This window comes from Sus scrofa, chromosome 4 (genome assembly GCF_000003025.6).
Source record: "Sus scrofa isolate TJ Tabasco breed Duroc chromosome 4, Sscrofa11.1, whole genome shotgun sequence".
Lineage (NCBI taxonomy): Eukaryota > Metazoa > Chordata > Mammalia > Artiodactyla > Suidae > Sus > Sus scrofa.
Window position 1 is genome coordinate 25494283 of NC_010446.5, and position 25531 is coordinate 25519813.

Here is a 25531-nt window from a genome sequence, read left to right on the forward strand (position 1 = left end):
CTTTGTTACATTTTATTTACGGTAGCTCCAGTATCCTTGGGACAACATATATGTGCTCACAACACAGCCTCAGAATACCAGCACTCTTTCTTATATGGCTTATAATATATAGGCTATACATATTTCTTTCCCTAAGAGTGATATTTGATGACAGCCTATTATAGCTTTTGCAATCAGGAGTTATATTATTAAATTTTATGATACGCACATATTTCTATATCTTGTCCAAAGTGACTGTAAAAATATTTTTAAAATATTTTATCTGAACCTTTTGGGTTCAGGTTAAGGTAGTTTTCAGCATACTTCTAGGTATCAGTTACAGTGCTATCTTAACTATCTGGAAAGTTCAACAAGCTCAAAATTCGCAGGCTCAATAATTTCATGACTATTGCTATTGGCATTTAAAAAGGCATTACGGGAAATGTATTTAGGTTTTATCAATAGGTTAACTCTTGAGAATAAAAGCCCATATTTATTCAGCTTTTGTGCAGCAGCATACTGTCATGGTTCAAAGCTTCTAAATTAATGTCATCCACTTTGGGTACTGACAGTTCAAGTTCATATGTTTTAATGATAGAATTTGGTATACTACATTTTGCATTGATCTATCCATGTACACACACACACACACACACACACACACACACAAGAGAGAGAGAGACAAAAGCTTTTATTATTTCCAATTTTTTCAGGAAATATAATAGTTTCTAAAAAAATTTAATTTGTATGTCATTGCAAAACACAGAATTATTTTGTATAATTAGTCAAATGATAAAATTTAAGAGAATATTAAAATAATAAAAATTATGGTGCCCAAGTTACCAGTAAGTAACATATTTGTAGTATATTTTATAGAATAGCAGGCTTCGAGATTTTACCTGAGCCGTGCACTAAAAAAGAGCTTAAACACCTTCTTCAAACCATAACCTTTCAGTTCTCTAATGATAACAAAAAACTCATTAATATTTTTGTAACATTGTTTTAATTTAAAATCACCTTTTTAATTTATGATATTTCAAAGAAAAATGAGATATTGGGTAATCTTTCACTTAAGTTAGTTTTTAATTGTCAAAGAAATGTATATCTAAATTTGGCTCTTCTACCTTATGGTTATCAAGTTGAGTTTGTATATATTATAAAAATGACTGTGAACAAATTCATTAAATATACTAGTAGGCTCTAAAGGGCTATTTTCAGTTGTAATTTTCTAAATTCCAGTTAATTATTTTAATACAGTCTGATTTGCATCACATTCTGGGCCTGCCAGTGTGTGCTATTTGCTCCTCTTTGATAATTCTGATTACAAAATGCACTAGCCAACATTTAGACAAACATTGCCTATTGAAAGGCAGTGTTACTACTAAATTACAACCATGTTGACCACTGCTACCACTTCTACTACTGCTTGTCATACTATGTGCCCAACCTGGTTCTAGACAGTTTAAGTCTATGATTTCTAATTTTCACTAGTTTGAGACATTTTACTTAATTCACTAAGGAGAAAAACTGAGGTACAAAGTTAGATAGTTTGCCCGAAGTCTCTTGGCTTTTAAGTGACAAACCTAGATTTGAAGCCAGGTGAATTTGATTGCAAAACTCATTTTATGTATGTACAGAATTGTCATATAAAGAGGCAACTTGGTAGGTAACTGTGTTGAGACCTCAAAGAATGGCCTTATCCCAGGCAATCAGGCCCCCAGTTGAGGACCAGATTGCAGGGTGCAGATTCTACTTTGTGAAACCCTGTCAGTGTATTTACACATCAGACAAGATCGGTTCTATAAATGTATTGATTTATTGAAAGATATATTTTCTCAACAATCACACTATTCATGCCATTATCATATTCTTTCTGACATCAGGTTACCAGGGATACCAAATCAGTCATCAGAACATTACTTGGTGATCTAAGAGTCAGAGCAAAATGAGATAAACAGTGTGGAAGGACTTTTCTCCTAGGCCATGATGGACACCTCCCCTAGGTTTCTCCTCCCAACAAACACACATATACATAGTAACAACTTCAGGTTGAACGGAAGACTTCTGCTACAAAGGTCCTGTGTACCTGCTCACCATGAAGAACTAAATTATTTTTCTTAGATTTTATTTTTCAGACTTCCAGTTAACCATTTCCTTCTAAAAGAAAGTATTCTTCCGAGCCGTGTCTGCGACCCACACCACAGCTCAAGGCAACACCAGATCCTTAACCCACTGAGCAAGGCCAGGGATCAAACCCGCAACCTCATGGTTCCTAGTGGGATTCCTTAACCACCGTGCCATGACGGGAACTCCCAAAGAAAGTATTCTAAATCAAGCCAAGATCTATAGAAAGTTAGAAGTTAAAATTATTTTTAGTTTGAACTCCATTTCCTGTATGCCTCTTAGATGCCTGTCACCAGGATTGGAATTTGAGTGTTTCAGAAGCCTCTTAAGAATCACTTTAGTACACCAATTACACATGGCTCTTCATTCATTTCCAGATGCTTATAGTTAAGTTTTTTAAATACTCTACTCTTATAGTTATGGTTCAGCATAAAAATTAAAGTTGTTGAATTAATTCATCTCTTAGACTTACCCATTAGAGTTTGGGATAATCATAAAGAGGAAACCATCTCTATTCACTGGGATAAGAAATAACAATTTAAATGTATACCTAGTTTTTTGTTTTGTATCATTTTGTTTTGTTTTGTCTTTTTAGGGTTGCACCTGCAACATATGGAAGTTCCCAGGCTAAGGACCCACAGCACAGCCACAGCACCAGTTCTGAGCTGCATCTGCAACTTATACCACAGCTCACAGCAATGTCAGATCCTTAACCCACTGAGTGAGACCAGGGATTGAATCTGCATCCTCATGAATACTAGTTGGGCAGAAAAAAGACAGAAAAGCTGTGGATTGAGAAGGTGGAGCAAATACCTTCTGCTGTGCTGTGTACATTTGGAGCTTATGTGGTAGACAGCAGGATATATATATGAATCTGAAGCTGAATAAAGAACTATATTGGAAATAGTTTGGGAATCATAGATTGATAAATGACATAAAATTTACAAAGAGAAGGTGAAGAAACTTAAAAACCTCTTATATTTCCAGCATATGAAGCATTGTGGGAAAAAGTGAGAACTGTCACAGACCTTACCTTTGACAAGTTTATATTAAGAATGTTAGATGAAAGATGAACAGAAAAGTTTGTGCCAAAATGAGGGGTTCTGAGAGAAGTTCTAAGAAGATAGAAATTTGTATGGATTGAAATTGTCTTTGGAAGACTTTTCAGATAAATAAGATTATATATGTACAAAATGTTCAAACTAGAACATGTTAAAATGTCATTTTGACTAGGAAAATGTCAAATTAGCTAAAGTATGAATATAATATTCTTAATGTCATCTCTGGGAAATAGTTTGGCTGGATTTAACAAATAATATTCAGCAAAGTTCCTAGTATTTACTCTTAAACAAGAACTTGTTTAACATTTGTAAACTGTGTTGAACCTTAACACTTAGAAGTTACAGAGTGGTCACATTTTATGCAAATATTATGTTACTAAAGACATGACAATTCAAGCTCTCCTGAACCATATGTCCATTTCCTATAGTAATAAATGCATAGATGAAAGCATTGTTAAAATTGTTACATTTAGAAAAAGTGATTTTTTTTTTACTTTCATGTTACTTTAAAAAAGTTCAGCGTTATTCATAATATTTTGTAGACGCCTGTCTCCTAAATTATCAAAAAGTATAACATGGGAGTTAGCATGTGTTTCACCACATATAATTTCCATTCTAAAGTTTCTTTCTTTTCCAAAAAAATTTTTTTCTGACATTAGCATCACCACAAATTAAGAGCACTTGGTTGCTTCAAAGAATTTTATAACATTTAAATTACAGTTATAGTGCACTGTTAAAATAAAAACAAAGTAATGATGAGCACCCTTGGTTCACCATTTACTATTGCTAATTTAGAGCCTGAGTGATCCTTTAATGACATATATCCTAGAATCCCTCTATGTTTGGCCCTTTGATCAGTCTTTTGTTTTCGTTTTTGGTTTTTTTTTTTTTTTTTTAGGGCCACACTCACAGCATATGGAGATTCCCAGGCTAGAGGTCAAATTGGAGCCATTGCTGCTGGCCTAGACCACAGCCACAGCAACTTGGGATCTGAGCCATGTCTGCTACCTATACCACAGCTCATGGCAATGCCAGATCCTTAACCCACTGAGCAAGGCCAGGGATTGAACCCCATGTCCTCATGGATACTTGGTCCGGTTTGTTAACCACTGAGCCACGACAGGAACTCCCCTTTGATCAGTCTTTTTTTTTTAATCAGAATCCAGATAGAGTATAGGGGAGAACAGAGCATGGTGGAAGAAGGAAGAGGGAAAATATTTGGATGAGGTAAGGGAGAAAGATAAGAGGGCAGACTATATCATATAGGGCTTCGTTGACCATTACACGGGCTTTGGCTTTACTCAGAATGAGATGGAAAACTTTACTGAACAAAAGATTGTCAAGGGATGAATCCTAGAATGTCTTCCTCTAAGGATCATTCAGGCTCTGAGTTCAGAATAGATTCCAGTGGGGGAAGAGTGGAAGCAGAAAAAGTGATGAGTTTTCTACAGCAGTAATTAAGTCACTCTAGTCATACTGATCTCTTTGCTATTTCCCCCAAATGCCAACACATTCCCACTATATTTGCTATTCCCTCTGCTCGTGATGCTTTTCCCTAAATAACTGCATATTTGTTCCTTTACCTTCTTCAGATCTCTGCTCAAATGTGGCTTTTCAGTAGGTACCCTTCCTATGCCTCTTCATTAATTTGTTTTTTTCTTCTTAGCTCTTATGACCATCTGATCTATTATTTGATTTACTTATTTTCTTATACTTGTTCATTGTCTGTCTTCCCTCACAGGAATTGAGGCCTCATGAAAATATGATTTTCATCTCTTTTTTTTCATGCAAAGAATAGTGTGCAGTACATACTAGATACTCAATAAATACTTGTGAGATAAATGAAAGAATGTTGTTACAAGCACTCTAAATTATTTCTCTTGAAAAGCTTAGTGTGCCAAATGATGGCAGGTGTTTACACTTAAGCAAAGGTGGAAGGCCATGTGACACCAAAATAAACATTGTTTACAACCAGTTTGGCCCACATCTTTAAGATTGTGAGATATGTTATTATTTTTAGTTGAAATATTTACATAAATTAAAATAATTTATATAAAGCAAAAATTTATTAATTTTTGTATTATTAAGATATTTCAAATTTGTTAATTCAAATTTATATAAAATGAAATTCTTTGTATATGACCTAAATATTTTCTCCTTTTAACTTTTGCTCTAAAAAGCACTTTTCTTTATAAAGAAATTTAAGTAAATGAGCACACCAACAAAATGAAAACAAAAACCTCTATCTTAATAGCAACAGTAGTAGAGAAAATAGGAGCAAGGAAGGCAAGAACAGCATTTCAGACATTGGTAAAGGAAAAAGAAAAATAAAGGCACTTTTAGGTGTCAATAGGCTAGAAGACCAATCAAACCATGTGTATAGAGTCTATTTTATTTAGTTTTAGAAGAAATGGACTTTTTGTTACACATTTTTTTTTTACAGTTTTTAATTGGCATTGTCTAAAAAATATACATTGCAGGATCACCATGTCCCTTGTTAAATTTTTTTTTTTTCAAAAAAACCACTGATCTCAAAATCTGCTCATAAGTCATCTGCTGTAGAATCAGTAGTGTTGCTATGGAGAAGTCAGGGTGGGACTAGTCACCACCATCCAGCTGGTCCTATAATTTATATCTCCCAGCATGTTTCCCCATACTGTAGTCTGTCCACAAATTCTTATGGTTTATTAATTACACCCCATTAGGTCACAAGACGGAAAATATACATCTGTGATATAGGCTGAAAGATCTTTAGGGAATCTTCAATCCATCCACTGTCCCTAAGAAACTGATGCAGTGAGGACCAGGGTAGCAGAATCATTTCTTATTTACATTCACGCAGACCTTAGTTCTCTTAAAATAATAATTCACTCTTTATATAAATCTGTTACACCTGACTGGTAATGCCTCTTGAAGAACATGGTGAGATGAGATATTTCTCAGGAAAACCAAAGGCACTGGATAATTGTTTTAGCAGATGACACTTCATATCTTCAAAACCTGATTAAGTTTCACTTTCTCTGTGGGCTTTCCTCAACTCCTGCAGGCAAAATTCGTAGTGTTCCCATTGAAGTTGTTCATGTGTATTTTTATAGCACGTAGCACATCACATAGCAATTAATTTAATCTGTTGTTTCACTCCTTGCTCCCAGCAAATAGCACAGTGCCTGCTATGCACTAGAATTTCTATCTATCTAGCATATGTTTAAAATGTAGCATTTTAATTCACAGTGCTATAGATACCTACATTTCTGTCGCTTAAGGGAAATTTGAATTTCTTATGTTTTATATTGAAATATTATTCCATATGCAGCCTTATTGGCCAATAGACACAAGAAGGCACATTTGAATTTAATTTCATTAGCTAGAATCCATAGTAAGAGTATAAAATGACTCAACGTGTGTTGTTGCCTGCAACAAATGCCGCACTAGTACCAATGATTCATATCTTAAGTACTCATTCAAAATTGGACTGCTCTTTTCTGGAGCCATTTTTTTCTAACTATTTTAGCTATTATATCAGGAAGGTAATAACTAGTAAATTAAAGTGGCAAAACCTGATAGTCCATTTCCTTGGATAAATTTGGTACATTCCATAGAATGTAAATACTCCCTAAGTTTTCTATAAGGGATGTTTGAAAAGGTATTTAGCAACCAGAAGGTATACCTACTGGCATATATATAGTCTACGGTTGGGACTCTAGTTCCTGATTTTTGACTCAGAGGTATAAAGTCGAAGTTTAGCTGCATCATGAATGGCATTACTCAGTCATTGTATCTCCATGAAAACTTAGGCAAGTTGAGCTAAAGCTTTCCATTGTGAGCCTACTTAAAAATTAAATGTAAGCATATTGATTTTAGTTTTGACATATTTAATTTGCAAAAGAAATTTCAGTCCCTAGTAAAACAAACAAAAAACTCACCCCAAATGCCACATTTTCCAAAAATGTGTTATAGCTTTCTTTATAGTATATGGATGTAATCATTGAGTACTTTGCACCATGTATTTTAATACATTTTGAGGAGGAAAATCTCATAATGACTGCTGCCATTTCTAAATTGATGGTAGGATCTAGGAAAATATCAGAGAAGGGGGATTATGTATGGGACCCAAAGGACAAAGATTCTGAGACCAAAACATCCCTTTACTTTTTGTTGAGGCTTCTTCACAGTGTTTCTTTCCTTTTTCTTTCTTGTTTTTTATTTATTTTTTATTTCTTTATTTTTTTAGGCTGCACCTGCAGCATATGGATATTCCCAGGCTAGGGGTCAAATCAGAGCTGTAGCCTCTGGCCTATGCCATAGCCACAGCAATGCCAGATCTAAGGCATGTCTGGGCAAGGCCAAGAATCGAACCTACATCCTCATGGATACTGGTCAGATTTTTTTCCGCTGAGCCACTACGGGAACTCCCACAGTGTTTCTTTAAGTGTGAGAAACAGGGACATCCCTGTTATAATAAAGGCTTTAACTTAGAGCTAAGAGCAGGATCAGCATATAATGCCAGAAATTCTTTATGATGAATGCCAAGCTTAATTACAACTTTATTTGTGGAGATGAGCCTTGGAAACAGTTCTTAAGGATTTCAGCACTTTTTGAATTCCAAGAGATATGTGGTAACCCAACCCCACCTGAAAAAATATTTAAATGAGAAATCACATATTACAGTTTGAAAAACTTAAATATTGGTTTTAGAGAATGTTAAGTGGAAATAAATGACTATCATCTATCTTCACCTGAAAATAATTTTTATTTTATATATAAAATGAAATGCAAATCAGTAATCTTGCTTAAATGATGAGATGTGCTTAATGTAGATTTTATTTTTATAGAGTAATTATGTTCTTTTTCCCCAATACATTAATTTAGTTAACATATTCCTTAAACATTCATTATATTATACACATCCCTCTTTAAATGTGCTCTTTTATATGCTTTAAAAAATGTATTGCTTAGTATAACATTTGGATCAGTTAATTGTCATTAATTGATCATCAATCATGCTCAATAGCATAAGAAATCACCATAATATTTAAGAAAATATGTGTCCCTTATTTGTTTTCTTATATTTCTGTTTTCAAATATTACAGAGACAGTGCTCACACTAAAGTAATACATGAAAACAAAGAGAAAAACTCATAAAGCAGTGGGTAAATATTTTTTTTCAGGGCACTCTTGTGGCATATGTAAGTTCCCAGGCTAGGGGTTGAATGGGACCTGTAGCTGCTGGCCTACACCACAGCCATAGCAATAGGAGTTCCGAGCATCTGTGACCACAGGGCAGCTTGCAGGAATGCCAGATCCTTAACTCAATTAGCAAGGCCAGGGGTCAAACCCACATCCTCATGGATACTAGTTGGGTTCTTAACTGGCTGAGCCACAAGGAGAACTCCAAATTCTTAATATTCATCTTAATTTAACTCTTGCTGACATTTAATACTACTGAGAATTTTTTTTTTTTTTCTTAAAGCTGTCCCCTCCGTGTTCTTCCATGATACCACCTTATATGAATGTCCCTTTTGTGTTCCACTTACTGTGATGCTCTATGAATTTTGGTCTTACTTTGCTTTTCTTCTCAATTCATGTTTGTTCCCTGGATAAGTCCTTTTGTCTGTAGCTTGAAATATCAGTCCCATGACTATGAATATGTCTAGCTGCTTAGCGGCCTTCTCCCACTGATGTCCCAGAGGCAAACTAAATTCATCATGTACAAAAATAAATTCATCAACCTACTCAAAACCACTTCTTCTATAATTTTTACTTTCAATCTCATCATCATCATTTCAGTTCAAGCTCTTATCATCTTCTAATTGACACACTGCAATAATCTTCTCTAGGCTTTTCTCACTTTAGGAACCCTGGACTATAATCCATTCCCCATAGAGCTTCCCTAATGGGTTTCTCAAATCTGATCATATTTTTCTTTTCTTAAAATTCCTCAATTAGTCTCCAGTGCCTATGTGATAAAATCTGGATTCCTTAGAATGGCGTATGAGTGACTGGTTCTTTTAACTATATCAATCTGGTTTACCCATCTGTACTTTCGTTTTAGCAGTTCCTTTGGCCTAGAATCTCTTTCATGTATTTTGATTATCATTGGAATCATTCCTTTGACTCAGATAAAGGATAACCTATTTCATGAAGTCTTCCCTGACATTACTGTTTTATCGATACTTTAAAATGTATAATGTCCTCATTTTTGCCATCCTAGGCCATTGCACAAAATTGTATCACACTACATACAGGTTACACATTCATGGATGTACAGTTTCTGTGTCTGTCTCTCTTTAAGACTACCTATTTCATAAGGACAAGGAACTTATCCTAAAGACTTAACATACTACCTGATATGAATATTGGTATTATCGTTAGTAATATTTTTAATGAGTAAATGAAACTACCACAGTAGACCATAAATAACTGTTTAGGGAAGGAAGAAAGCATGAAAGGACAATAGCAAGTTATAGGAATTCCTCCATGTTCTTTTACTGAGAATTTGTATTTGATTAAAAAAAATTTTGAACATATATCTTCATAAAAGAGTAATTCTATGTGACAATAATGGTTAGCATGCTTTTTCATGGCAAAAAATGAATAAAGAAAAATATATTAAAGAAAATGTTAAGGATAAAAATAACAAATCTCAAATTCTTCCAGTGAAAACATTTTAAGACACTCTTGATTTGTAAATAACTTTAACATGGATACCTACACACATTGTTTTTAGAATCTATATAGAGAAAGCCAGTTAAGTTTCTTTGTTGTCTAAGAACAACAAAGGAAAGGTAAAATCTAACTTTATACAAGTAATACTGGTGGTTATTATATTTTCAGAGGTGGCATAAGGAAATTAATATGACCTCTAATTTGTACCCCCTTCTGAGAATCCAAGCATTAAGTACCTATTTGGCAAAAAAATTCTAAAGAACGAATATGTTACTAATACTGCCAAGTCATAAAGTAATATTAGAATCATTCTTAAATATTATAAATCTTAGTAACACATTTTACTACATTTCACATTTTTAGATATTCTTATAAAAATTTAAATCTCTGAAGTTGGTATGTATCTCTCAATCAATAGCTACTATAAATTATTGGCAACATTTTTGCTTTCTTATAAACACATGAAATAATGATGCCTCTTACAGTCAATGGTATCATAATTTGATGAAATACGTGGAAATTAGTTTTGGAACAGAATGTGTTCAATTAGCTGATACAAACTAAAAAAAAAAAAGAAATACATAAATTCACATATATGCCAAAAAAAGATTGATTTGAGTTTAGCAGTTTAATTGTCCCCACGTTCTCCTATATGAACACAATCGCATATTACCATTATTTTTCCTCTGGTAACAAATATATGGAAATATATATTTCTGCTTAATGCTACACCTTACTTGACCTAACATACCATACGTTTAGGTTTGAAAACATTCAAAGTTTTTTTTGAATAACACACGTCAAGTTTATTTTACCCATTTTCACAAAATAATTTCAAAATAACTCACAGTGCACCTTCAAAATAGCATAAAAGAAGAGATTTGATTGCAATGCAAATTCTTAAAAACAACTGCAAACTTCGCTAGTCATAGACATTTTTCAAATTTCCCGTCCAAGTTACTGAAAAGCATTTTACCAATTTATCTGAAAATATTTGACTGTGTGCACACAATAGATGCTACCAGGTTTTCTTATCCCCCTAATGGAGATTAATGATGCGTAGGCTTGCCTATTTTTCAGTAAGAAAAAAAAATTGAAATTCAATGAGTATCCTTGGTCTACTGAATTCCTCACTATAGTTGTGACTCTTATCACCTGAGTCCAGTAAACATATCTCTCCTACTCCAATACAACCAAAGCCACATTCATCAACATATTGTTTTCAACTCAGCAAAGCGTTTCATATTGGTAACTCAAATAGATTTCTTAATCTATCTGTTTAAATTAAAAATACTTTATGTGAGTGGGACTTATTTTTTTCACAAAATAAAGGCATCATAATCAATAGCATGTAGACTGGAGATTGCACAGAAAATATTTGTACTCTCTAAAGACCCCTGAAGATTTATATGCTCCAAAAATATTTCCCTAACACCCTGCTAAATTATGTATTATTAATTCTTGTGATTTAAAGATGACCTCTCAGTTCAAATCAGAGAGCGGAGACATTATCACCTAAATAATAGTGATTATTTAACATTTAACATGAATTGTAGAAAATTCGTAATAAAAAACTTAGGCTTTATAAGTTAGTGACATCAGTTTTTAAGGACATATATTCATTCTAGACCAGATCATAAGAGCAACAAGGTATTTGGCCTATGTTAAGGCAGGGAAAAGTGTGCTTTCCTCACTTCCAGAAAACATTGCAATCCTGAACCATCAAGCCAGTTTTCTGACCCAAAATCTCAAAAACAATATTTTTTATAAGTGTAGCTCATTCAATCTTCTCTTCTGTTCATCTTCTACAACCAACTTTCCAAGCCTTAAAGATGGAAGCATTCCCACACCACAAGAACAAGCAACTCACGTCTAGTGATATTCTCCTTTCATAACACACCTAAGTAAAACATGTTTTTCCCTACAGCACCAGATAAACAACAAAAGAAATCCTACTGCTAGCTCAGCGTTACCCAAAGTCTTTCTCACACTGCTCTTTCAGTTCTCAGAACTTGGCATGCCCCCGTACCCCCAATAATGTTTTCAGACATGTTCCTTCTGTTTGAGAGTCTTTCTCACAACCCACCTTCTGCCATTCTTAATATACTAATTTCAGTCCTTTAGAGGTTTTGACTTCACTTAGAAGAACAGCCAAGGCTTCCAGTTATGTTTTTACATACTACATATTTATTTGAGTAATTATTTGGTAAACATCTGTCTGCTGGAAAGTAAGTTATATGAGGAGTTTCAACATTTTACCTCCCATGCCCAGTGCATAACAAGGGTTTAATAAAGGTTTTATCAAATAAATCAGTTTTTCAGATCAGAGGCCTATTAGTATATTCCTCTAGCCATTTTATTTTTAAAAATTAAAGTATAGTTGATTTACAATGTTGTGCCAATTTCTGCTGTACAGCAAACTGATGTGTGTGTGCGTGTATTCTTTTCCATCAGTCTATGCCAGGAGATTTGTTATAGTTCCCTGTGCTACTCATTGCCTATCCATTCTAAATGTATAATAGTTTGTATCTACCAAACCCCAAATTCCAGTCCACCCCTCCCTCCCCCTCTCCCTTGGCAACCACAAGTCTGTTCTCTATGTCCATGGGTCTGTTTCTGTTCTGCAGATGGGTTTATTTGTGCCATATTTTATATTCCACATATAAGTGATATCACCTGGTATATATTTTTCTTTTCCGACTTAATTTAGTGTGATTATCTATCGTAGCATCCATTTTGCTGCGTGCCTTCTAGCCATTTTAAACATCTTATGCATTATCCACCAAGGTACTTTGTTAAGCAAATATATTAATTGTTTATATTAGAATGACCTTGAAGCTTTGTATGTATTATGCCAAATGTTTCACACATGTATATTACATTGCATATGCAATTTGTCACCACATCTGATTGAAAACCTTGGCATTGACCTGATACAGTAAGTCACAGATTTGTTTTTGTTCAGTGACAGCTACATACTGTCCATAAATATCACTATAGTGGGAGATGATGACTATTTTTCAGCTCATCTTTGTCACTTGAATTCTAGGACTTCCTTTGCTCAAACTCCTCTTTCCTGTATAGCTGATTTTTTTAAGTCACCTTATCTTTCTAGAATCAAATACCCATTCTTTTCTTCTTTTGAGCTAGCTCTTTTGTTGCTAGTTCACCTTCTCAGCTAATTTTAATGTATCTTAAGAATATTCAATAATTGTTGCTAATACTCAAATCTTCTAATTTTAAAACATGCCTTGTGAAAACTTGCTATGATAGTTTTATCATATATAATGAAAATGTTGTAGATTTATTTTCCTCAATATTTATGAACATTGCAGTCATGAATATTTGTGAGAATTATCTCTGATGCTTCAACATAACATTATTTCATTTATTCCATATGCCATCATAGCCACCTGATGCTGAAAATAACCATTATAGGATTATTCCATATCAAGTCATTTTCTTTATTTGAACCCTGAAATTTCATCCTTTGGAACACAGAGGTGGTGCTTATTTAAATGGGGAGAAAACATCATGTATACAGACGTAGAGTGTGAGATTGGGTCAAAGGATAGGTGAACTACAAGGTCCATGAGAGAAAATGCTGGGTGATAGCTAGAAAGGTAGGGGTAACATTCTAAGTGGCCTTTATGACATTCTGTGGACTGTGATTTGCTGGTGGTGTGTATTTCTTAGGCATAAAGTTCAAGCTCAGATTTGCCTTTGGAAAATGTCATTGTGTTAGTTTATTACACAGCAGACATGGAAACATATTCATTGCTAGATTTGGGCATATAGTCAAACTGTGCAAAGTTAATTGTTCATTTCAACAGTAGATCCTGTTCAATTCCATTTGGCAAGCAAGACTGCTATAGCTGAGGTATGGAAAGATAACTTACCCAGGGCAAATGTTAGTACTGCATTGGATGCTGGGAAGCAGGCTTTAGTATATTTTTAAATTCAAAGATGAAATCAAGGATGAGATCCCATATAAAAATCAGTTTATTAATCACCTAGCTTGTATAGTTTGGTACTGTGACTAAATAAATTTGTCTTTAATTTATTGATACTAAAAATTTGTATTAGAACTCAGAAAAAAATTAATTTGTTCATTTTCCTATGTATGTATATAGAACATTCTGAACAGATTTTCATCTTTTTATATTTTAAGATCTTTCTTTGATATGAGATCACCATCCTGAACATTAATAATTATGTATAATGGAGCACAGGTTTATAGCTTATATGTGGGACAAATGTGTTCTGACCTTTAGGACATAACCCAGCCCACACAAAATAACCCTCTTAATTTGTTAATATAATGTTCTTAAATAGTATGTCCATCAGATGAAGTATAAGGAAAAATGTGATCCAACTACCAGTTTATCTGGGATAGTCTCAATTTACAGCTGTTGTGTGGGATAATTATTAGTAATGCCTCTTTTCACATTAAAAGAAGTATTTTGATCTGAAGGAGAAATGGTGTGTTTACCTTTTTAACGTCATGGGCAATGACAGATATATAAATCCCAATGTAAATCCCAGATCTGATACATACAGTTTGTTCAATTTTAGTGAGAAAACTCACTTTGATGTCTTCATCTATAAAACTGGAGAAAATAAGTTTTGCCTTGTAGGGTTTTTCAAAGAATAAATGCAGAGTTGGCTTCATGGATGTGAAACCCATGCAATCCCATAGGGAGGACTTCATGCTGAGAAGGTCTCTGCTTGGTTAATGCTCTATTGATCTCTTGAAAGTCTTAATCTATTTTCGATAATTGCAATGCATGTTCCTTTTGCAGTGGGACTCATAATTTATAAGGAGTCCTGATTAAATGAGAAAGGTGTTAATTTAATCCAAATTTTCTTCCTTAGTTTTTCCATTATGGTTTATGTCCTGATTTTATTTTACCAAGTAGAAAATCATTTATAGCCATTTTAAACTATCAGTGGAAATAATCAATTAAAAAACCCTATAATAGGAATAGAAAAGAGTTTTACTTGAGCCAAACTGAGGATTATAGTCTGGGAGACATTGTCTCAGATAACTCTGAGGAATTGCTCCAGAGAAACATGGCTTTCAGAACAGTTTTATATCTTGTCATAACAGAGAATATCAAACAAGTCAAGGATCCATTCCTTCAAGATTTCAAATAAAATCAGATCAGCATGTGCACAGCAAATCAGTATGGCTTTGTCACCTGTGAAGGGAGTCTTATTATTGGAGTACCACCATTGGCATCCTAGGAAGGGAGGTATTTAATCTTTATTTTTAGCTTGGACATTCTTTACTTCTGGTCAGTGTACCCCCTTTTTAAATGATTAAAGCAGATGTGCAATGTCTGTTTGATAAGGCACAAATAGACTGTTTTAACTAGCATAAAATTCAAGTTAAATCGTGTATTAGCCAGAATGACTTTCCCATACCTCAATGTGTGAAAATTTCTTCCATCAATACCAACTAAGGGAGTTCCCGTCGTGGCTCAGCAGTAACGCACCTGACTAGGATCCATGATGGCTTCACTCAGTGGGTTAGGGATCTGGCATTGCCACGAGCTGTGGTGTGGGTTGCAGATGCAGCTCGGATCCTGGGTTGTTGTGGCTGTGGTGTAGGCCAGCAGCTGTAGCTCCGATTTGACCCCTACCCTGGGAACTTCCATGTGCCCTGGATGTGGCCCTATAAAGAAAAAAAAAAAAATTCCACTGACAGTTTAAAATGGCTAGAAATGATTTTCTACTTGGTTTCCATCGTGGCTCAGTGTTTAACGAATGACTAGGAACCATGAAATTGAGGGTTCGATCCCTGGCCTTGCTTAGTGGGTTACGTATCCGGCGTTGCCATGAGCTGTGGTGTAGGTTGCAGATGAGACTTGGATCTGGCATTGCTGTGGCTCTGGCATAGGCCAGCGGCTACAGCTCCAATTGGACCCCTAGCCTGGGAACCTCCATATGTCGCAGGTATGGCCCTAGAAAAGACAAAAAGACCAAAAACAAAAAACAACAAAAAAGGGAAAATCTCATTTAAATTATACACTGAAAATCAATGTTTATAGCAGAAGACACCATTTATTCAAATGTTGAGAACATAACAATAAATTATTAGCATGTTTTAAAAGGTAGTTAAGATAGTCTGGAGTTCCCCTTATGGCTCAATGTGTTACAAACCCAACTAGTATCCGTGAGGATGCAGGTTGGATCCCTGACCTTGCTCAGTGTGTTAAGGATCTGGCATTGCTGTGAGCTGTGGTTTAGGTCACAGATGTGGCTTGGATCCTGAGTTGCTGTGGCTGTGGCTGTGGCTGGCAGCTGCAGCTCTTATTCTATTCAACCCAAGCCTAGGAACTTCCATATGTGGCCCCAAAACGGAAAAAAAAGATGGACTAGCCTATCACTTGGCCTTTATTTGGAGAGGGATTGTGTTATGCTCAATTAAAGTAATTTTAATATCATAAATATCATAAATAATTGTCCAAAAATAAAAAGATTCCTCAGCTTTTGACACATAAATGTTTTTCTATACCTTGGTGGTCACATTAGGGGCAATATAAATATTCTAAACTATTTTTCCATGTATATAACATGAGGCCACCATTAGTATTTACACTTAAAATATTCAGAATGTTAGCTATAATTTTTGAGCCCTTGTTGTATGCTAGTTTTGTACTAAGTGCTCTACATGTGTCATCTATGTATAATATCAACACACACATGCACACACACACAAACATCTTTATGAAGAGAGCACTATTATTCCTACTATAATAGTAATATTGAGGCTCAGAGAGAATAAATAACTTGCCAAAGTCATATAGATAGAAGATAAAGCTTAATTTTGAAACCAATCTCTAAAGGTTAAAGCCTGAGTTGTTCATTGATATTTCAATAATTTGCAGCCTGACATCCATGTACATATTCTCAGAACTCCATGATTCTATAACATAATTTAAAACTGTTTGTATTCCCCAAGTGATGAACGTGTTTGTGCCTTCTGGATCATCTGTATAATCTGGGAACATTTGTCTTGGTGTCCCCCCCAACCCCACATGCCTAGATTCCAATAAGCTACGGAGAAGGAAATTGGGCCAATTTAAAATATAAATAATTTTTTCTCACTATGTGAAGGACGTATGGTGTCATGTATGATTCAGATGAATGTTTCTCAGTAATTCAGAGATGATGAAGGAGAATTGAATTATTGCACAGAATTGCATAATTAAAAGCAGAGCAAACTCAAGAAACTTGTACTCTAGCAGCTGGCTCCTTATCCACATTGCCAAGGGCAGTTTAGTTTCAAGAAAACAAAATCTTATGCCACGTAAGATACACATTGCTATTTTAAATTTTATGGTTTTATACCTGTTCTTATATCTGTAAACTTGTTTTGTTATTATAATTGTATACAATTAAAAGCTTAAGGATGTATATATTTTTGTCTTTGAATATATTTAAGTAACAAAAAAATAAAAATAATTTGAATCAATATTGGGAGTCTGTGAATTTTTTGGTTTTTCTTTTTTTTTTTTTTTTATTTTACCTTAAAACAAACTTGGAGAAACTCTGTTGGGTGACACTTCATGTAACCGGTTGATTGTTAGTGTCACATTGTTAGTTTTTATTATTATTTTATGCTATGATATTATACTGACTGTTCCATCTTGATCATTTTATTTCCTCATTAGGCTCTTTATTTCGCCTTACTTTGGTTAATGTTTAAGCATTTAAAAGGTAAAGCACTTCATTATCCTTCAACTGTTTTATACTTCCTAAGACTCCTCTGACTCCTCCCACGAATCATTATTTTAAAAATATTTCTGAAAAATAATGACTTTCTTATTAAAATTTTGAAAAATATAACTCTCCCTGGTCTATGGTAGAGTAATATGAAGCAGATTATTAGATAAGATAGGAAAATGAGTTCATTGAATTTCTGAGGTCTAAACTACATTTTTGGGAATTATAAGGACCTGTTTGATTTTGCAATATTGCTACCTATTTTAAAAGTAAAACATTAAGATCAAATTTTAAAAAAAAGTGAGAATTCATAGTTCTCTAAGTGGTTAGACACTTCCTCAGATTTTGCAAAATTAATCGTGAAGACTTAATCCATTCTAAAGTCCAATCTATTTAAACTGGGAAAGGTGATACAATTTCCAAACATGCCAAATTCATTATAATTATTGAATGGTCAATGGGTTTTACACAGCCAAAAATAAATAATTTAAAGTAATAAATTAAGCAGAGCTCTACAAACTGAAAATATATTCTGAATTTTTTTTTTTTTTTTTTTTTGTCTTCTTTTTTAGCGTAGCACTCATGGCATATGGAGGTTCCCAGGCTAGGGGACAAATCGGAGCTGTGGCTGCCAGTCTGCACCACAGCCACAGCAACACGGGATCCGAGCTGCATCTGCAATCTACACCACAGCTCATGGCAACGCGATGCTTAACCCACTGAGTGAGGCCAGGGATCAGCCTGCATCCTTGTGGATGCTAGTCATATTCATTTCCGCTGAGCCACAACAGGAAATTTTTTTGCTCTCATCCTTTTCCATGCTATCCTTTCATCCAAGGGGGATGCATATTGAAACTATTGTATATTTCCATTTATGAACAAGTGTTCTGTCCAAGGGCCATAGTTCCTTCCCTCCACGTATTATTTGAGAGGGGAATGAGTCATCCACAGCACACGGTCATTCTGTACATTATTTTCATGTTAGGCTCTAGTTAAAATAAAATGCATTTACACTTCCATACATTACATTACTTGAAATGAAAATGCTTTCCGTTAAAATGTGCTTCAATATTCTGTTTTACCTGCAGCTGAATGTGGTGCATCTGCAACAAATAATGAAGGGATTTTGCTCTCTCCAAATTATCCACTCAACTATGAAAACAACCATGAATGCATTTATAGTATTCAGGTTCAAGCAGGAAAGGGAATCAATATTTCAGCCAGAACATTTCATTTAGCACAAGGAGATGTTCTTAAGGTAAGTGAACTCAGAATATTTATATTTCTATCATTTTTATCATTGAGTATGTATTAATTCAAATATAAGTTTGTGTATATATATATATATAATTCTGTCATTCATAGATTTAAATTATACATTATTTCCCATTTTCCTATTATTATTTTCATTGAGATAAAATGTTTTGTTTTTAATGTTTATTTATAAGTAAAATTTGATTTTATGCTACATGACTTTTAATGTTTCCATAATACCAAAATAAGAATAGTTTCATATCGGATATCATATATTCAATAAATCTTATCTATGAAACATAATTAACACAAGAATGGTCATTTCTTTAACAAATGTAATGATAATTAATTGTTATTTTGGTGTTTATTAAGTTATTTATCTCCATTGATACATGATTAACGCTTTATATTTATTGCTGTAAAAAAGTTGTTATTTTTATTTTGTTGGTTCTAACATGATTTATTAATGGTTTTGCTAGGTATTTTTATCTCCCTTCTTGAATTTTAAAGGAATTCCATCTACTACTTTCTGGCTTCTAGTCTTTTTTCTAAGAAGTTGTATGCCACTCTGAATTGCTTCTCTTTTCTAACTTTTTTAAATTTTTGATTAAAGAATACTTGATTTACATTGTTCTGCCAATTTCTGCTGTACAGCAAAGTGACCCAGTCATGCGTAAATGTCTTCCTTCCCTTATCTTCCATCACAGCCTATACTAAGGGACTGGGTATAGTCATAATTTATGAATATATAAAACTAACAATATCTATAAATTATATAAGAAAAATGCACTTTTTTGATAATAAACTTTTAGTATAAATTAATTAATTTTATTTATCTGTTATTTGCTTTTTTTCTGGATTTGGAGAGTTTTATACTAAGTGAAATGTCAGAAAAGACAAATACTGTATGATATTACTTGTATGTATAATCCAAAAAAATAAAATAAACCACTGAATATAACAAAAAAGAAACATACACAGGTATACAGGATGAATTGGAGTTCCCGCTGTGGTGCAGTGGGTTAAGGATCCCACATTATCCCTGCATTGGCTTGGTTCACTGCTGAGATACAGGTTTGATCCTTGACCCAAGAACTTCCATATGCTGCAGGTGCAGCCAAAAAATAAGAAAAATAGATAAATTGAACTTTGGCTGCATTGAAAACTTTTGTGCTTCAGAGTTTCCATTGTGGCTCAGTGGGTTAAGAAACCAACACAGCATCCATGAAGATGCAGATTTGATGCCTGGCCTTGCTCAGTGGGCCAGGAATCTAGCATTGTTGCAAGCTGTGTTGTAGGTCGTAGATGCATCCTGGATCTAGTGTTGCCATGGCTGTGGCACAGGACTACAGCTATAGCTCTAATTCCACACCTAGCCCAGGAACTTTCATATGTCACAAGTGCAGCCATAAAAAAGAAAAAAAAAAAAGTGAAGAAACTCCCAGAATGGGAGAAAAATCTTTGCAAACTATACATCTGACAAGAGACTTGTATCTAGAATATATAAAGAACTCTCACAACTTAATATTAAAGAGCCAAATAATACAAATTAAAAGTGGGCAAAGGATCCGAACAGATATTTCTCCAAAGAAGACAAAAAAAGGCCAAAATTACATTAAATTAGAATCAACATAATTAACAATCATGGAAATGAAAATGGAAACCACAATGTGATACCATTTCAAACTCACTAGAATGGCTATAATCAAAGAGTCAAATGATAACAAATGTTGACAAAGATATGGAAAATTGTAAATCTCATACATTATTAGGGGGAATGTAAAATGGTGCACCTTGCTGTGGAAAACAGTCTTGCTGTTCCTCAAAAGTCTACATATAAAGTTACCCTACGACCCAGCAGTTTCACTCCTAGATACAGTATACCTAAGAGAAATGAAAATATACATCCACACAAAATAACACTATTCATAATATCTGAAATGTAAAAACAACCCAAATATTCTTTTTCTTTTTTTCTTTTTAAGGCTGCACCCGTGGCATATGGAGGTTCCCGGGCTAGGGGTTGAATCAGAGCTATAGCTGCTAGCCTACACCATAGCCACAGCAACGCAGGATCCTTAACCCACTGAGCAATACCAGAGATTGAACCTGTATCCTCATGGATGCTAGTCAGATTCGTTAACCATTGAGCTACGATGGGAACTCCCCAAATGTCCTTCAACTAATAAACAGATAAACAAAATGTAGTGTATCTATCCACTGGGATAGCTGAAGCTATGAAAAGGAGTGAAGGGAGTTCTCTGGAGGCCTAGTGGCTAAGAATCCAGTGTTTTCACTGCTGTGGTAACAGGTTTGATCCTCATAGCACAGCCAAAAAAAAAAAAAGGAATAAAGGGGTGAGATATGTTTCAACATGCATGAACCTTGAAAATATTAAGCTAGTTAAAAAATGCCAGTCATGGAGTTCCCGTCGTGGCGCAGTGGTTAACGAATCCGACTAGGAACCATGAGATTGCGGGTTTGGTCCCTGCCCTTGCTCAGTGGGTTAACGATCTGGCGTTGCTGTGAGCTGTGGTGTAGGTTGCAGACGCAGCTCGGATCCTGCGTTGCTATGGCTCTGGCGTAGGCCGGTGGCTCCAGCTCCGATTCAACCCCTAGCCTGGGAACCTCCATATGCCGTGGGAGCGGCCCAAGAAATAGCAACAACAACAACAACAACAACAAAAGACAAAAGACAAAAAAAAAAAAAAAAAAAATGCCAGTCATGAAAGACCACATACTGGATGATCCATTTATATGAAATGTCCAGAGTAGGCAAATATACAGAAACAAAAAATAGATTAGTGATTGCTGAGGACTGGGAACAATGGGGTGATTTGTGACAACTAAAGGACATGGAATTTCTTTTTTAATTTTTTGGCTGCACCCACAGCAAATGGGAGTTCCCAGGCCAGGAATCAAATCCAAGCCACAGTTGCAACCTATGCCACAGCTGTGGCAACACTGGATCCCCAACCCACTGTGCCCAGCTGGGAAACAGACCCACATCTCTGCATCATCCCAAGCCTTGTAGTCAGATCTTTAACCTAGAGTGGGAATTCCTGGGATTTCTTTTTAAGGTGATGAAAATACTCTAAAATTGATTATGATGATAGTCGCACAACCGCCACATAACAATTTAGTATAAAATTAATATTTATTTATTTATTTGCTTTTTAAGGCCATACCCACAGCATATGGAAGTTCCCAGGCTAGGGGTTGAATCAGAGCCGCAGCAATGGCTTATGCCACAGCCATAGCAGCGCAAGATCCTAGCCATGTCTGCGACCTACACTACATCTCACAGCAATGCTGGGTCTTTAACCCACTGAGCAAGGCCAGGGATCAGACACGCAACCTCATAAATACTAGTCAGGTTTCTGCTGAGCCACAGTGGGAACTCCTATTTTAAAAATTTGAAATAATGCAATTTAAAGATAAATTTTTAGGCAAATAAATATTTCCATACTTAATAATTCACATTTTTCAAAGTAAATGTTCTGGAAAATGTAATTTATGTGCATTATTGGAATAAAAATAAATTCTTCCATAAAATCATATTTAAATATTTTTGTAATAATCACATACATTTTTTTCTCATTGCCAAGATTTCCTTAATCCAGGTAAGAAATTCACCATAGGTCTGTTTTCACAAACCCTAAAAAAAATATTATAATATCCAGGTTGACAGGGTGAGGGATTTTTACTTATCCAGTGATTTTTTGATTGGTTAGTTATTTTCTTCTTTTGAGAACATTATTTTGATTATAGTTGATGGTTCTCTAACACAGTCAGTACTATATGCTTGTAAGATTTGTACAGACATGGGAAAGATTTCCTGCAGTTCACATAGATGTTTACAACTTTAGTATTATTATAGGACCATTCCTGTTTTATGTGCTTTTCCCTGATCAGCAACAGGAATTCACTCGATAATCTCTTCAACCTCCAGTTCATTATTTGGATTTTCCTCTTAAAATAAGTTTTATTTGCTAAATTACAGTCAACATTGAAGTGAATGGGATGCTTGTACTTAGAATTAAGGCAGTGCTTATTCTTTTGGCAAATGTGGGGAAAAATGTATCAAGACATAGCTCAGAAATATAAGTATAGCTGCTAATCTGCATCACATAAGCAACAATAATAAATGTGTTTATAAATTAAAAGTCAGGAAGTGCTTCTCCATGCTTCCCATAATCCTTCCTAAAATATCTCTCTGCTCTCTGGGATGCTTGAAATGCATGTATAACTTCTCCATACTAAATGATGTTCATTATTTGGAAAATTCATTTGAGGTAACAGATGATGCCTTAAAAAATTTGTTCCAATGTGTTTCTCAGACTGCTTTCTGACAAATATTTTACTTATCTGAAGCAAGTTCACATGCATTTGTGGCATGTATTACCTTAAGGAAGGGTGGGACCTCAGTAATAAATGAAAATGTGAGGATATGTGATGGTAAGAAACAAAGGAAGGCAGAAAAACTCAATTTAAGGCCCTTTAGTGTATTTCATTAAATGTTCTTTCATTAGTGAAAGGATGAAAATTGATATTCCCAGAATTTTTTTAAAATTTCATACCTTTACTAGAATAAATGTATGTTTTCCAGAATTGAAAAGATTATCTACTAAATATTAAAACAGAAACATACCAATTCATCTATCCTCTTACCAACAGTCTAATGTAGGATTTATTCAAAATTATTACTTTAATATACCTTCAGTAAGCCATTCTGTAGAGACAGTTTGGGATAGGCTTTTAAACACTGTCTGTCTTCATGGTCTCTCCACTTATGTAAGATATAACATGCTTATATGCTATTCTTCTCATTAATTCTGTGGACAACTATTAGTTCAAAGATGCCAACTGACACAGGCAAAGTTAGGCTGCACAAGCAGATGGATACACCCTGCAAAGGACAAATGATGAATTATCCAAGATTGGCGAGTTCAAAATCCCCTCAGGATGGAAGGTCATTTACCAGACTGCAAGCTTAATCTGTGGGAGCCCATCTTCATACCCAGCCATTTCCAATATTAAACCTAGAAGAGTCAGTTCTCCTCCTCTAGTCTAACTAGGACATAAAAAGAATAAGAAAAACAAAGAGACAGTTATAAAGCCCTCTGTCCTTTGACTTAGAGATTTTTAAGCATTGGTTTTCTTTATGTGGTAGGATTGGCTACATTCTTTGGAATGACATGCTCTTGTAATCTTTATATGAATATAAGGTTTGGAAGAAGGTTTTTTTTTTTAATGGTTTCACTTACTATACAAAATCATTGTATTCTGACAAAAACAAAAAAATAGCAACAATAAAAACCAGTGTGTGTGTGTATTTATCTATATCTACACACACATACACACACACACAAACAAAACTTTCCTTTCTGAGAGTTCATCATGTAGGCTGATGCTTGTTTACTTACTCACCCACTCTCTCTCTCTTTCCCTCCTCCTTCTTTTTATAAACACTTTGACAATTTATCACCACACTAGTAAAGTTTCAATAGGTATAGGGAAAGCTAATTCAGTTGGTATGCACCCAGGATTAAGGATTTTTATAAAACTCTCCATATTATGTGATGACCAGCAGGTTTGGAAACTGTGAATATATCTTTCCTTGGTTCTGCTACTTTCAATGGGCAAGAATGTTGAACTTCTCCATCCCTTATTCAAAATATGTAACTTAATTAATTCTTTCAATTAATATTTATAGATGGTGTTTATTATATGTAGGCTATAGACAGTCAATAATGAATAGTTCTCTTTATCAGCGGGATAAGATAAGACCTGAATACCAATCAGGAATATGACTTCTGCTTCTGTTGTTGTTGTGTTTGTTTTTATTTTCAGAAGAGTAAGTGCTATGTTTAGACAAAGGAATGTAGCAGGGACAAAAATTGAAGGAAGTGTCTTAACCACAGTTAGCATTGTGAAGTTTAAAGACATTTATTTTGCAGAATATAGACTAAATAGATGAGTAAGGAAACAAGCCAGTAAAATAACTTAAAATTGGTTTTGAGAGTCTGAAAGAAAGTTTAGGAGATTTATGTCATATTTATTAAAGAATAGATACTTGAAGGAACTATTAATAACATTGTTTTAGAAGTATAATGAGAAGGTTGTTAATATATTGCTATTGCTGGTTTCTAAGATGTATTCTTCTCAAGCTATTTCCTCATCTACCTGTGAGTCTTTGGTAGTGCTATTTGTGAGGGCCTGTTGTTAAATTTTCAGTAATTTTGGAACTGATTTTTAAGCAATTAAATTAACAATTAAATTAACTTACAATTTAAGCATATAAAAACAAAGATAATATATGCAACTTTTCACTTCCTAATTATTTTACTACCTTATTACCTGTGTATTTGGTGTTATTTATTTATATATTGTATCCCTGTGGTAGAAATACTATATCAGGTTGTATATTTATTTCTAATTCTCTATTCAGTGGTGTCACATTGATAGCTTGATATTGGCCACGGTAGAAGTGTTTACACTGCAGAATTGGCAAATATTACAAATCCTGGCTTAATTTATTGCTTTGCTCTCTGTTGATACCTAAGTAGATATGGATTGTATCTGTAGCCATTATATTGTGAATAGCACAAGAAATTGAGAAAATATCTTTCCTAGTATTTGAAAATTACTCAATTTAGCAAAAAAAAAGTCACTTATATCATTTACATAAGAGTAAAGTTCCTGATATAGCATTG

At 34.3% G+C, this 25531-nt stretch overlaps 1 protein-coding gene across 6 annotated transcripts in view; it reads left to right on the forward strand.

The window, feature by feature from the left end:
• The window catches only part of CSMD3 (CUB and Sushi multiple domains 3), a 1223593-nt gene that overhangs the window by 846419 nt on the left and 351643 nt on the right, over window positions 1-25531 (forward strand). For all 6 annotated transcript variants that reach the window (XM_021090582.1, XM_021090583.1, XM_021090584.1 and 3 more), the window contains one exon: window positions 18650-18819. In XM_021090582.1, the coding sequence (XP_020946241.1) occupies window positions 18650-18819 (170 nt within the window). The remainder of the gene's footprint in view (window positions 1-18649; window positions 18820-25531) is intronic.